Source organism: Lepidochelys olivacea (assembly GCF_965140295.1).
Source record: "Lepidochelys olivacea isolate rLepOli2 genome assembly, chromosome: 2".
NCBI classification, from domain to species: domain Eukaryota; kingdom Metazoa; phylum Chordata; order Testudines; family Cheloniidae; genus Lepidochelys; species Lepidochelys olivacea.
The window spans coordinates 92,215,634-92,230,618 of NC_140412.1; the positions used below are offsets into that span (position 1 = coordinate 92,215,634).

General features: G+C 41.5%; 1 protein-coding gene across 2 annotated transcripts in view; it reads right to left on the reverse strand.

Moving 5' to 3' along the window:
- PTPN2 (protein tyrosine phosphatase non-receptor type 2) overlaps window positions 1–14,985 on the reverse strand; it is a 57,489-nt gene that overhangs the window by 18,885 nt on the left and 23,619 nt on the right. For both annotated transcript variants that reach the window (XM_084620874.1, XM_084620873.1), the window contains exons 3-5: window positions 14,656–14,756; window positions 12,338–12,436; window positions 10,007–10,144 (exon numbers count right to left, since the gene is read on the reverse strand). In XM_084620874.1, the coding sequence (XP_084477000.1) occupies window positions 10,007–10,144; window positions 12,338–12,436; window positions 14,656–14,756 (338 nt within the window). The remainder of the gene's footprint in view (window positions 1–10,006; window positions 10,145–12,337; window positions 12,437–14,655; window positions 14,757–14,985) is intronic.

Here is a 14,985-nt window from a genome sequence, read left to right on the forward strand (position 1 = left end):
AATCCAAGACCCCAGTCCTGTAATTCTTTGTGCACGGGTAGCCTGTGTGTCCATAAAGAGCCCCACATAAATCACCTGTAAGCAACAAAATTGCAGGTTAAAGGACTTAGGGCTTCCTGTGAAGGAATATTTTTGAGGCAAACTATCACAAAGTTTGCATTGTGTAAATATTATCTGCCATATAGGACTACATTTTTGAAACCTGAAATAGATTTTTCTTCTGTAGGAATATAGTGATTTTTTTAAATCAATATTTGTATAAGGCAAAGGCTTAACACTAGTTTTATTTATGTTTTTAAAAGCAAGCATTTTTACCAGTAAATTATCCCCAATATTTTGTATTTACCCAATATCCAAGGAGAAACAAAGCAATTAATTTTCCTGTTAATTTCTTACTTTTTATAAGTATACACACACACACCCAAATTGACTAGAAAACAATTCACTGCTTGAAAGACAAAATGATCACTCAAAACAAGACATTTGCACATTTCCATTTCACAACTACAAATTGTTTTAGCTACCCAGGAAAACATTCCAGGGTAACCATTGGATACTTGGAGAAAAAATACCTTTAAAAACTATAAAAACGTATGAACACATTTTGAGTTTTTTAATTATTTCTCTTATTAGTAGGCTGGTGTAACATTCCACATCAGCTGTTAGACCTAGTTGTTGCCTTCTAGTCTTTTCATTTCTATCAACCTCTTTCTAGAATCTGTTAACAGCTTATCTATTAAGGCCATGCACTGGCTATTGTTATTGCTTCTGTGCATGCCACCAAAATCTGGGTGAGTTACTATGCTTCCTCTTGGCCCAGCTCTTAATCTTTATTTGATTTTAACAGTGCATCAGGGCAACTCTAATACTCCAGTTTCTATTCTGGGGTTGTACAGATCAGGGATTGGCAACATTTGGCCTGCTGCGTCCGCAGGTTCAGCCCATCGCGGCTCCCACTGGCTGCAGTTTGCCGCTCCAGGCCAATGGGGGCTGCGGGAAACGGCGCAGGCCAAGGGATGTGCTGGCCGCCGCTTCCCGCAGCCCCCATTGGCCTGGAGCGGCGAACCGCAGCCAGTGGGAGCTGCGATCGGCCGAACCTGCGGACATGGCAGATAAACAAACTGGCCCTCCCCGCCAGAGGACTTACCCTGGTGGGCTGCATGCCAAAGGTTGCCAATCCCTGGTATAAAGTATGAGATTACTTTTGGGGATATTGGAGGATAAATGGATTTATGGTTCATCCAAAAATTCTCTTTACATTGGTAAGTGGTCCAGTATCCTTTTAATTCTGGCTCAGTCTTTAAACACTTCCTCTAGATAGACTGACTGTACAACCTGTTGAATCACCTCTGTTTGTCACAACAGTTTCATGCAAGGCAAAACTGGCTCAAATGCAGTCCTCATCACTTTGCAACCCCAAACTTCTCAAGACTGTGTAAGATACACACTTGTTCTCACCTAACCTGTCCACAGGTTATCCCAACAATTATGTATGGGAGGGCAGAGATCTAGTCAAGGAAAACATTTTATAACCCAGTTTCTAATCTTCAGAGAATTTTAGTTTCCTCACCAGCTTCAACAGATGACTGCATAGAAATACTGCTAGACCTGTAAGCTTCCTGTCTGATTAAGAGGTACATCTCTACAATTCATAAAAAACCCAAAAGAACAAAACAAAACAAAAAAAAAAACCTGCACAGTTAATCATGCAATCAGGCAACCAATATATTTACACCCAAGGTTTAAACTCATCTCTTCAGTTCATCCTCATGATTCTAAGGAATGGTAGGATGGAGAACAGCAAAATAAAGATAATGGATTTCAAGAAGGCAGACTTCAGCGAACTCAGGGAGTTGGTAGGTAAGATCCCATGGGAAGAAAGTCTAAGGGGAAAAACAACTGAAGACAGTGGGCACTTTTTCAGAGACATTATTTAAGGGCACAAGAGCAAACTATCCCACTGCGTAGCAAAGATAGAAAGTATGGCAAGAGATCACCCTGGCTTAACCAGGAGATCTTCAATGATCAATCAAAAAAGAGGCCTACAGAAAGTGAAAACTACGTCAAATTACAAAGGATGAATATAAACAAATAACACAAGTATGCAGGGACAAAATCAGAAAGGCCAAGGCACAAAACGAGATCAAACCTAGCTAGAGACACAAAGGGTAACAAGAAAACATTCTACAAATACATTGGAAGCAAGAGGAAGACCAAGAACAGATAGGCCCATTACTCAATGAGGGGGGAAAAAAATAACAGAAAATGTGGAAATGGCAGAGGTGCTTAATGACTTTTGTTTCAGTTTTCACCACGAAGGTTGGTGGTGATTGGACATCTAACATAGTGAATACCAGCAAAAATGAGGTAGGATCAGAAGATTCTAAAATAGGGAAAGAACACATTAAAAATGACAAACAAATCAGATGTCTTCAAGTCACCAGGGCCTGATGAAATGTGTTGTAGAATACTCAAGGAACTAACTGAGGTGATATCTGAGCCATTAGTGATTATCTTTGAAAAGTCATGGAAGACAGGAGAAATTCCAGGAGACTGGAAAAGGGAAAATATAATGCCAATCTATAAAAAGGGAAATAAGGACAAACCAGGGAATTACAGACGAGTCAGCTTAATTTCTGTACCCAGAAAGATAATGGAGCGAATAATTAAGGAATCAATTTGCAAATATCTAGAAGATAATAAGGCGATAAGTGACAGTCAGCATGGATTTGTCAAGAAAAAATCATGTCAAACCAACCGGATAGCTTTCTTTGACAGGATAACAAGCCTTGTGGATAGGGAGGAAGCAAGGAAGCAGCAGACATCGTATATCTTGACCTTAGTAAAGCTTTTGAGATGGTCTCGCATGACCTTCTAAACAAACAAACTACGGAAATGCAACCTAGATGGAGCTACTGTAAGGTGGGTACAAAATTGGTTGGAAAACCGTTCCCAGAAATTAGTTATCAGCAGTTCAGTCAAATTTTTGCTGATAGCTTTCTTTCAAACTTGTAAAGTTTGCGGACAATACCAAGCTGGGAGGTGTTGCAAGTGCTTTGGAGGATAGGATTAAAATTCAAAATGATCTGGACAAACTGGAGAAATGGTCTGAAGTAAATAGGATGAAATTCAGTAAGGACAAATGCGAAGTACTCCATTTAGGAAGGAGCAATCAGTTGTGCACATAAAAAATGGGAAATGACTGCCTAGGAAGGAGCACTGTGGAAAGGGATCTTGGGGTCACAGTGGATCACAAGCTAAATATGAGTCAACAGTGTAATGCTGTTGCAAAAATGGTGAACATCATTCTGGGATATATTAGCAAGAGCGTTGGAAGCAAAACACAAGAAGTATTCTTCCGCTCTACTCTGCTGATTAGGCTTCAACTGGAGTATTGTGTCCAGTTCTGGGTGCCACATTTCAGGAAGGATGTGGACAAATTGGAGAAAATCCACAGAAAAGCGACAAAAATGATTAAAGATCTAGAAAACATGACCTATGAGGGAAGATTGAAAAAACTGGGTTTGTTTAGTCTGCAAAAGAGACGACTGAGGGGGGACAGGATAACAATTTTCAAGTATGTAAAAGTTTGTTACAAGGAGGAAGGAGAAGAATTGTTCTTCTGATCCTCTGAGGAGAGAGCAAGAAGCAATGGCTTAAATTGCAGCAAGGGAGGTTTAGTTGGACGTTAGGAAAAACTTCCTTACTGTCAGGGTGGTTAAGCACTGGAATAAATCGCCTAGGGAGGTTGTGGAATCTCCATAATTGGAGATTTTTAAGAGCAGAGATTTTTAAACACCTAACACTTAGTCCGGCCATGAGACAGGGGACTGGACTTGATGACCTCTCGAGTCCTATGATTTTATAACATACACAACAGTACAGAAGGGTTTGAAGACGTTTCCTCCAGGGTTTACATATTTAAGTCACCATTTGAGGTGGAGAGAGTAATCATGTTACCTTTTTTCAGACTCTTCATTAAATATAATTTCAGTGAAAAGCCTTCCTAGCTTTACAAGAGGAAAGAAACCACAGAGATAAGAGACCAAAAACTACAGAGAAAAATTCCACGAAGATAAGTGCATCAAAACAAAGAGACTCTCTTAAGTCCCAAGTTACTTGTAAATACTCATTCCTCAGATCCTTTCTTGAAAGAGTGCTACAGGACTCTTTTACAGTATACCAGTAAAATATATTTTTATGCAATTGATGGTTAATATGCCATGTCAATTTCTCCCCCAGAAGTATGGTAGAAATTCCATTTCTACTTCCTCTTTATGTGCACAAGCAGGTAACATCATACTCATGGACTGTTTTGAAGATATGTACTCTTTTCTTTATACTGCTTAAAGAATAGCAAATAAAAAGAGCTGCTTTTATGTCTCCATAAATCTAATGACCAGAGATCTAGCCTTATCTCCCTTCCAGCGGATACCGTGCTATACCCTTATACTTAGGGCCCTACCAAACTCAGTCCATTTTGGCCAATTCAAAAATAGTAAATTTCATGTTTTCAGCTATTTAAATTTTAAAATTTCATGGTGTTGTAGTTGTAGGGGTTCCGACGCAAAAAGGAGTTGTGGGGTGTGTGTGTGGAAGGGCGGGGGGTTACAAGGTTATTGTAGAGAGTGTTGTGGTACTGCTACCCTTACTCCTGCGCTGCTGCCTTCATAGCTGAGTAGCTGGAGAGCGGCAGCTGCTGGCCAGGAGCCCAGCTGTGCACGCAGAGCCACTGCCAGAGCAGGGCAGAATTAAGGATGGCCTGGTATGGTATTGCCACCCTTATTACTGTGATGCTGCCTGCAGAGCTGGGCCCTCACTCAGCAACCATCACTCTTTGGCCACCCATCTCTGAAGGCAGCAGTGCAGAAATAAGGACGGCATGGTACAGTATTGTCACCCTTACTTCTGCGCTCCTGCTGGTGGGGCACTGCCTTCAGAACTGGGCGCCTGGCCAACAACCGCCACTCTCTGGCCGCCCAGCTCTAAAGGCGGCGCAGAAGGGTGGCAATACCTAAAATAACCTTGCAACTCCCCTGCAACGGCCTTTTGGGTCAGGACCCCCAATTTGAGAAATGGTCTCCCCTGTAAAATCAGTATAGTATAGGGTTTTGGAGGTTTAAGTCCCTTATTAACCTTTTTGTCATACTGACTTAAAATATATCACCATTTCAAATCCACACCCACAGAAGTATTACATTTATGTCCCAGTCGCCTTACCAAGCCAGCCTGTTTAATCCACCTAGGCTCCACACGCAATCTCAGTCCCACTCCCTGGCCCATGTCCCAGTCTTCCCTATCCCTCTAGCTTCTTGCCCAACAGTCCCAATTCCTCCCCTCTCCCACATCCAGTCTCCTTGTCTCACTCTATTCCTATTCCAATCAACCACCATCTAGGGCAAGGCATTTCAAACTTTTTTTCTGGTGACCCAGTCGAAGAAAATTTTTGATGTCCGTGACCCAGCAGAGCTGGGAATGAGGGCTTTGGGGTGTGGGCTGTAGCTGGGGATGAGGGTTTTGGGGTGCAGGAGGGGTTCTGGGTTTGGGGGGCTTAGGGCTGGGGCAGGAGATTGGGGTGCAGGAGGGTGTCAGGGCTTTGGGCTGGGGGTGCAGGCTCTGGGGTGGAGCCAAGGATGAGGGGTTTAAGGTGCAGGAAGAGGCTAAAGGTTTGGGGGGGGCCTCAGGGCTGGGGATTGGGGCACAGGCTTACAGTGGGTGACTCCCGGTCAGTGGCATAGCAGGGGTGCTAAGGCAGGCTTCCTGCTTGTCTTGGCATCATGGACTGCGCTGCGCCCTGGAAGTGGCCAGCAGAAGGTCCAGCTTCTAGGTGGAGGCACACAAGCAGCTCCACCCAGCTCTACCGGCAGGCACCGCCCTGGCCAATAGGAGTGTGGAGCCGGAGCTCGGGGCAGAGGCCATGCCCCCCCCCCCCGCCCCGCCTAGGAGCCAGCCCCGATGCGGGCTGTTTCTGGGGCACAGCGCAGTGTCAGAACAGGTCGGGACTAGCCTGCCTTAGCCAGGCAGCACCACCAACGGGATTTTTAAACGGCCCCAGTTGGCGGTGCTGACTAGAGCTGCCACAACCCAGTGCCTTGCATTCCGCGACCCAGTACTGGCTTGCGACCTGCACTTTGAATACCACTGATCTAGGGTGACCACCTGTCCTGAATTTGGTGGGACAATCCTGAAATGTACATTTTGAGTCCTGGTCTCAGGCTGAATGACTCCAGGACAGTATTTGTCCCAGATTCCCTGTGGCACCACTCTGCCCCTGTCTGAGGCTCAGGGGCAGTGTCAGCCTCTTCCTGGTGTGGGGGCTGAGGTGGGCCTTATCCCCCTCCCCGCACCCCGGCCATCATGAGGTCCTGCCCCCCCTCTTTCCCCTGAGACCCGGCCCCAGGCAGGGAAGTAGTAAGAGCAGCCCACGGAGCCCAGGCCACTGTGGGGAGCCCTGATCCTCCAACTGCCCTGGGCTATGTGCCCTGGGCTGCTCTTGGACAGGTGGAGGGTTTGGGGCTCCCCACAGCAGCCCAGGCTCCTTGGGCTGCTCTTACCTCTGCCCAGCTCCGGCTTCTGGCCTGCCAGGCCTCAGGGGGAACAGGAGCAAGGGCAAGCCACAGAAAGGAACAAGGCTCCTGCATGTGCCCCATTTTTGCATTTTGAAACAGGTGGCTACCAGCATCCTCAGCACTTTTACCCTCTACACTTGAGTTAGGTACTGCCTAACTGCATCCTTTTCCACACTCCCTGGGTGCAAGTAGGGGAAGCATAGGAGGGTCTTCCTGCTCTCAGTTCTGCTGCCCAGTGTCACAACTGTCTACAGCAGCCAGGAAGAATGGCTGCATGAGTATTTTCAGTGCAGATGGAATCTTATGGATTTAGCTGTCAAACACACACATCTCTACTTTGAACGTGCAAACAAATTTATCCAAGACTTGTAACTTGGCCAAATTTGGGTGGCTTTTCACAAGACCAACCAAGGGCATATCTGTGACACAAATGCCACCCCACAACATTTCAAGCCTTTTCTTCAAAGTATGGAGCTGCTAGAGCTTCTCAGTAAAAACATTTATGAACAACATTTCCTCCTAATTTAATTCTTGGAAACAGCTGAACTGTTTTTGCTAACGGTTTCAAAACAATTCAACCTGAGGCAGACAACACCCAGTGTGGAAAATTTCAGCTCAGACAGTTAAGTTTTGGCTAAGTTATAAGCAACTGGAAACAGGATCTTACAATGGAATGCATCAGTCAACTTTAATAGAGATGGTAGTACCAGTGCTATCTATAATTAAGGCTAAGATTTAATCATGGGTATTTTTAGTAGAAGTCATGGACAAGTCACAGACAAAAAACAAAAAATCATGTCCCATCACCTGTCCATGACTTATACCAGAAATACCCGACTGAATCTTCGGGGTGGGGTGAGAGTTGGAGGGGGAGGGAAGCCTGGGGCACCAGCTGTGGAGGGGAAAACCCCAGGGGGCCTGCTGCCTCTCCGGGCTTGCAGGGGGTGGGAGGACAGAAGGGAAGCCCCGGGTGGCCAGCAGCTACTCTGGCTGCTGGCGGGGGAAGGGAAGCCCTAGATGGCCAGTGACTGCTCTGGCTGCCGCCGAGGTGGTGAGCCCCAGGGTCAGCTGCTGCTCTGGCTGCCCCGGGATCGCTGCCAAGAGCCCCTGAGCTGTGGCTGCTCCCACCGCCCCCAGGACTGCTGCTCAGGTGGTCCCTGGGGCCAGCCAGAGCAGTGGCCAGTGCAGCTGGCTGTGGGGTCATGCGAGTGGCTGGCTACAGAGCCGCTCCAGCAGTGGCCAGTGTGGCTGTCCCCAAGGCCGCCCAAAGGCCAGCTGCTCAGGCAGCCCTGGGGTCAGCTACAGCAGCCGCTGCAGAGTCCATGACCTCCCTGACAAACATGGAGCCTTAGCTATAATCAAGGAAAATGGGGGAAGGGAATGGAGGACACCCAAGTGAAGTCCTTGTAAAAAGGAAGAATCCGATTTGCAGATTCTGAAAAGATTTGCAAATTTGCATGTGTTAAGCAAAATTGAGGAAATTGTGTAACATCTGCAACACATGGTGCATTATTTTATTTAACTGTTAGCTGGGATTTTTTCAAACACTCTTCCCCTTCTCCAAAAGTCAGAGACTATATGACACTGACCACAAAGGCAACTATGAACATTTGCATGAAACAGAAAAAACGAATTAAGGTGTAAAATGCTATGCCTTATACTACTTTGCAGATAAATGCATTTCTGATAATCACTCTTCAACCCAAAAGACAAGTATATCCAGAAGTTTTCATTTTTCCACTAACCACTGTAAAATATCCCTTTTTAGAATTCTTCACTCATATATTTTGGTGATGCACTGCAGAGATATGCTGTTGTACCATAAGTAATGTACTGTTGAACAGTTTGAAAGAATTTTACAAATTCAGTAATCCTAGTTTTCCCAGATCTTATGGAAACGTCAGCGTGTGTTGGCTCTTCAGATAAAGTTGTATTCTTGGTCTTCTTTTACTCCAGATCTAAAGCTCATACATTTCTCAAATTTATTTGGTATGTTATTAATTAGTGACATAACATTTAGAATAAGCTGCAAAAGATGCAAGTGAGCATCACGCATTTAGGACCAAATTCTTGATAATTTTATAGCACACTTATCACAGGTAGAATCAAATACAATCAGTGGTTAGTAGCCACTATGTAAAAGCTTGATGGTTAGAGGGGGAAAGTAATAATTTCAACAGTTGGAAATAATTCTTTTGTGAATTATTATTAAGTATTGTTTTGTAGAAAGTATACAGGATTTCTGTTAAAATGTTATTTTATACGCTGGAGGCTTGTAAGAAGACCAGGGCATTTACATAGCACAGTCACCTTACTACCTTATTCCACTCTTGTGAAATAAGCCAACTTCACATACAAGGATCTATTTAGAGCACATAGGGGGCTGCTTCAGAGGACTAAAAAACCCAAAGTCTTAAATGATGAGCAGCAGTGAAGTGAGAAGCAAACTGGGGGAATAGGAGAGCTTAGGCAATTGATAGCGGGGAGTGCAGAAGTTATCTGAATCTCAGGACAATATCAGCCAACCCAAGTCCAAATGCTTCGTGGGAGTTACTCCAGCTCTAATGCTTGAAGTAACTCTTGGGAGTGGAAAGAGAGGGAGACCAGGATGGTCTACTCCAGGCCCCTGAAGACAGAAGCCCCAAAACAACTATGGTATTTGAGGAGACTGCTGCCTCAAGTTGCCAAAAGCCGTGGAGGGCTTCATTTCCTCAACCCCAGCTCTTCAGGCACCATTCCTCCCTTCTTCACCTCTGCCACTAATATTAAAGAAAAACAGAAGGGATCAGCTGATGGGGAAAACGAAAGTCAAGAGAGCACAGCTGTGTAAAGTTCTACCTCATCTTACTTTTACTCAGTGAGCCTGGCAACATGACGACCAGCTGTAGAATATTGATGTGAAGAAGCTCATGGAGGAGGTTTCAAATTCATATTCTTTCTAAGTATCTTGTGTCAAAGCTTCTTTAATGGCCATCATAGATTTAATTAACAATAACCAAAAATGCGAATGGTTTGCAGAACAAACAAGACATTGAAGAAACAGACCATGTTGCCAGCTTCTCTCCCCCAATGCCACTGACCAGATTACCTCCAAAATAGGTTCCAATTATAATCTTGAAAAGCCTGCTACTCCGTCATTGCCAATTAAAATTAAACATGGTGTTGGGATACTTTGATTTCCAATTTAGAGAAATTAAAAAGATTCAAGATTTCAGCACTTTGAATAGTGGCCTATTAATTTACACACACATACATGTATCTGAATAAGTATGATTGTGTCTTTGGCACATGTTAACAGCAAAATCAATTTTATTATCTTTTATGCAAAAGTTAGTCTAAACATGAAATGGTAGTTTGCTATACATATTTCAAACAATACGTATTATAGATTTAATTCTATGAATATGAGGTACACATGTATGGAGAAAAATGCTTACATTGATGTTTTCTAATTGTAGTAGATGTACTGTATAATAGGATTTTATGTCCTCTGATACTAGCTTCACACAAAATCCCGTTTCCTTGAACATCATGACTTCTTCTTCTTCTGTTGGCCAGTACTGTGCGCATTTTACCTAAATTAAAAAAGTAAGTAAATATTTGCCCACTGAGACAAGTGACAAAAATAAAATATACAGGATCACAGATTCTACATGGGGCGGGGGAATATGGATGCATTATGACAACAGCTTTTCCCTTCACCCTGAATATGGAGATAAATGGTCACGGTCATTAAGCTAAAATATGTTAACTGAAACTCTCTTTTCAAGGATATACAGCATCCATTTACTAGCCACATGTATAGCTGAATTTAACACAGTTTTATACCCATTAAGATACACAGAAAGAAAAAAGGTATTTTATTTGTGAAAGTTATTAATGTCTAATTTGTGGACATGTTTCTAAAGAGTTGAAGCACTACTGAATTAGAGAATTTAGGGCTCAATTCTCCACTATTGAGCACTTCCCACAGTGATTTACATCAGTGCAAACAAAATATAAATTTGTATTTAGCAGCATTTTACACTCACTTTGTCCAGATGTAAAATGATTACACCAGGTTCATAGGCTTTGCTATTTTAGGGCAAGCCACTGGTCTTACTACTACTACATGCCTCAAAGGAAAGGAGAGACAGTCACAACTCGACAACATTTTGCATGGGGGAGACGGATGGAGAAGGTTCTTCTCTGACCCCTATAGCGAGTCTATGCTCTGAAGGATGAGAACTGTTCATTCATAAATAATGCTTAGACTATACAGGCTGAGATAAAGTTATCCACTCCTTTTGAAAGACAAACAAAAACAAACAAGCAAGCCATCCACAACACTGTCTTGATCCCTGGTAGCAGTGAATGCCACAGGATTACTTTACACTACATAAAACAGTGTTTTCCTTTATAAATTGTGGCTGTATTGTCACAGTTTGGGATTCTTTGTAAAACTCAGGGGCTTGCATAGCTGGTTCTAAGTAAATATTACACACACATTTACGTGCTTTTAACTATGTCCCTCATAATTTGGAATTTGAGTTAGGTCCTGTTAAAATCCTAGTTTTTACATTCTTATCACTTGCAAGTAGTGTTAAATGCTCCAGCCATATTCACTACCCTTCTCTTGCCCTTTTCCCAATTCTGATACATCTTGACATGCACCCAAATACCGTACTTGCTTTAAATATCTCTACAACCAACAGACACCTTTACTGAGCTCTTCCAATGACACATTTCACCCTTCAGAGGATTCTGCAAGTTCAGTGCCCACCAACCACATAAAAAGATTATTTTTGACAATATGCATTACTTTACATTTATAGAAGTTACATGTCACTTGCCATTGTGCTGCATCATCCCCAAGACTTTTAAATTCATGCATGATTTATCAGAATACTTTAGTGCTTACCAAGATCAAACTCAGTCAGATAGGTGAGAAGTGAATGGGACTTTTACATTTCCTTTGCTTGCATAACTGGATCCCAAAGCTCCAGGCCTAGTACATAGGGCCATAAAACTTTTCTAGCCACAAATTTTTGAATGATCACAACTTGATTGCATTTATAGATAAGAACTACTGCTAATATCTAGATATGTAATGAGTCACACATGCTGGCAAAAAAGTGCTCTCTCAAGTGATTCATATACTCTGAATTCTCACCGACTTGTAAGGAAGTGAAAACAGATTAGATTTATTTCTGCTGGTAGCACGAAGCCAGGCTTTCATTATCAACAGCGGTCTATTAACAAAACTTTGCTACTATTAGAAGATTTTGAAAAATAGAAAAAAGTCTCAGTGAGTTAAACTTAAGCTAAGTTTCCTACCTTTTACATCTCATGTTGGAACCAACCTAAGGAATTTCATCTTTCTAGACCTGTACTTACTGGAGACTGTTCTTACTGAAATGAATTTCACCTCTTAGCTCCACTACCTCATTTAATAAAAGTATCCTAGCCCTGTACAATTGGAAGAGAGTCTGTAAATACTCTCACTTATCCCCTCAAACTACTTCACTAATTCTACAAGCAGGACCAGAAACAACTTTAAGTATAGTATCTCAGTTGTCACAATAATCAAATGTGATAAAACAACCAACAAGATTAGTGTTCCTATATTGTTATTTAAGCCTCCAGCAACAACAAAGAATGCATTAGCTCTTCACAACAGGACATTCCTAACGATTAAGAAACAACTTTAATTTCCCAATTAAGTGTGGTTTGATAGCATTAAAAGTATGTTGGCTATTTAATACAACTTGTACATAAACATTACTTACTGACTCTTTTTCAACAATTCTGTTTAGCATGACAACTGCTCTGGTCTTTTGTTGCCATACCATTAGCCAAAAATGGCAACAAGTATTAGGAAGTGGACCCTGAGCGAGTAAGGAGAGAAAGAGGTAAAACATTCACGTAGTGCTCAAAACAAGAATCATAATTCAATTATATCTGAAAAATTGTCTTCAAAGAAAACAGTGTAAGACAGGAAACATAAGTCAGTTACACAGCTTATGCACAAATGCAGAATATCAATATTAAGTGAGTTTTTTGGAATGCAACAGCAAGGCATTCCCATTAGCTAGCCTACAACAAAATATTCTGACATATTCATAATTAAAGTGATAAATTTATGAACAGCTTCAGAAAGTTAATTTACATAAATAGAGATACACTATATTCCTCATCAATGACAGTGGTTAAAAAAATATTTTATGGATAGGATGTCAGTATCAGAGAGAATTATACTTTCAGGCATTATTAGTGCAGAATCTGATGGATCCCGCAGTTCTTTTGCTAGCTTTTTAAATGGTGAAGACTTGTTTCTCAAATGTAACACCTTTTTATTGCAGCATTCCATCACTTGACATAATCAGGAACGAGATTACTTAAACAGCTGTGAACATTCAAGTATTTCAACATCATTAAGTTTTATAACTAGCACAGCAGTTCTCGACTGGTGGGTCAGGACCTCAAAGTGGGTTGTGACCATGTTTTAATGGGGTCCCCAGGGTGGTCATTAAACCTGTTGGGGCCCAGGGCTGAGGCTAAAGTCCAAGCCCCACTGTCCAGGGCTGAAACCCTCAAGCTTCAGCACCCCTCAGGCTTCGGTCTCTCTTCCTGGGGTCTTGTAGTAATTTTTGTTGTCAGAAGGGAGTCACAGTGCAATGAAGTTGGAGAAATCCTGAACTAGCAAATTCAAGATATAGTGTAAATGGTGAAGTATTGAATTCTACAAGTAAATTTAGTCAAGTTCAAGCACAGAATGAATATGCATAGAAGTCTATTCTTCCGCATGCATACAGCACTGTCAACTAAGCTAATTTTTTTGTATTAAAGATTTTTTTTTTTGACAGACATTTTCCTGTAAAAAAATTAAATATATTTAGAAGATCACAGCTTAGGGGCATTTCCAACATTTCCCTGCCCTCTGTGAAACAGTGATTTTTCACACGGCCCTATTTATAACTGTCCTGGATTTTGTATATAAAAGTAGTCTTTTTTCCAATTATATGCACACAATGTGAATGACATCTCTGAATCTACACAGATGAGGACGTCAAAAATGGAGGATGGAAGGGAAGATAAAGCAGTAGAGATTTCCCACAGTCAGACAGTCAGGAAAATAAAAATTCTCCCTTCCCTCAATAAGGAATTATTGCTTCAAAACTAATCTATGGCTATCAGCCAGAACTTGACATGAAAAAGGAAACCCTCCAACCACTGCACTCCAGTATCCTCCCCTTTCTTGAAGTTGGGGTGCTAAGAGAGTCCAGATTTGTTACCAAGATGTTTCTTCTGGACCTCCCTGGTTAGACTTCCCTAACCTCCTGTTTAACAGTTTCATCTTCCAGCTACTAAGTATCGGGAATTTTTTTCAAGCTATATAATGTATTTCTTGGTGTTAAAATGGATTTATATTTACAAAGGACACAAGGCAAATGCGTGAATATGTTAAATTAGAGGAAAGTTGTCTATTATTTGGGAACCAATAGTAAGTCTCAAGCTTTCCACCACTACTACTTGAGTAGATCGAAGTTTGCTCATTAATTCAGTGACACTGCTGCATCTATACATTTAAGTTACACAATATTTTACCTTATGTGGAAATATGGAAAGTCTGTACATGACCTGCATGAAGACAACTATAGCACACTGAGGATCAAAATAATAAAAGGAGAAGAGGTTAACAAAGAAACCAAAAACTCTCCTCTGGATTTTTTTGTCAATTTTTACTAACATTTACACTGATACCATTCATGTATGTGTTTTTGTTCAAAAGGAAGAGAGGACAACAACAGATAAAGTAACCATTTGGATATGGTCATAATTGTTGAAAAGAAAATTGTTTTAGAAAAGTTTGAAAACTTTAATACATAGATTGCTATGAAATAATGCTTACCCTGCAAATATCTTATAAAAATTAGAAGAACATCCTTGTAATCAGATCAGACATACTGGCTATGTGTTTCATTTACTGACTGAGTAGAGCAGCAAAGATGGCTTCATTATCATCCCCAGAATGTAAGGCTGTGCTATGCCATAATGTCCATGTTCTCAATCTCCTATAACAATTTAATATCTGGTTACTACTTACCTGTGTTAAAATATAGTTTCTTTGGGCTTCTTCTATGACTACTAAACTGGCATTGATATAATCATTCTCTGTGTTCTGCAGTTTTACACGACTTTGGTCATCTAACAATAGAAAGTTAAAATTAAGACATATGACAAACATATATGGAAGCAAAACTCATGAGATAAATTAATTTAACATATTTCCAGAATTTATCATGTCATGGGCGATATTAAGGCATAACTGGCATTCATTTGGTCTAAGTGGAAAATTCACTCCTAGCTTAGTTATAAATGACTAACATAGCCATTCTTAACTGTTGCAAATAATTTTATATATAAAATATATTTT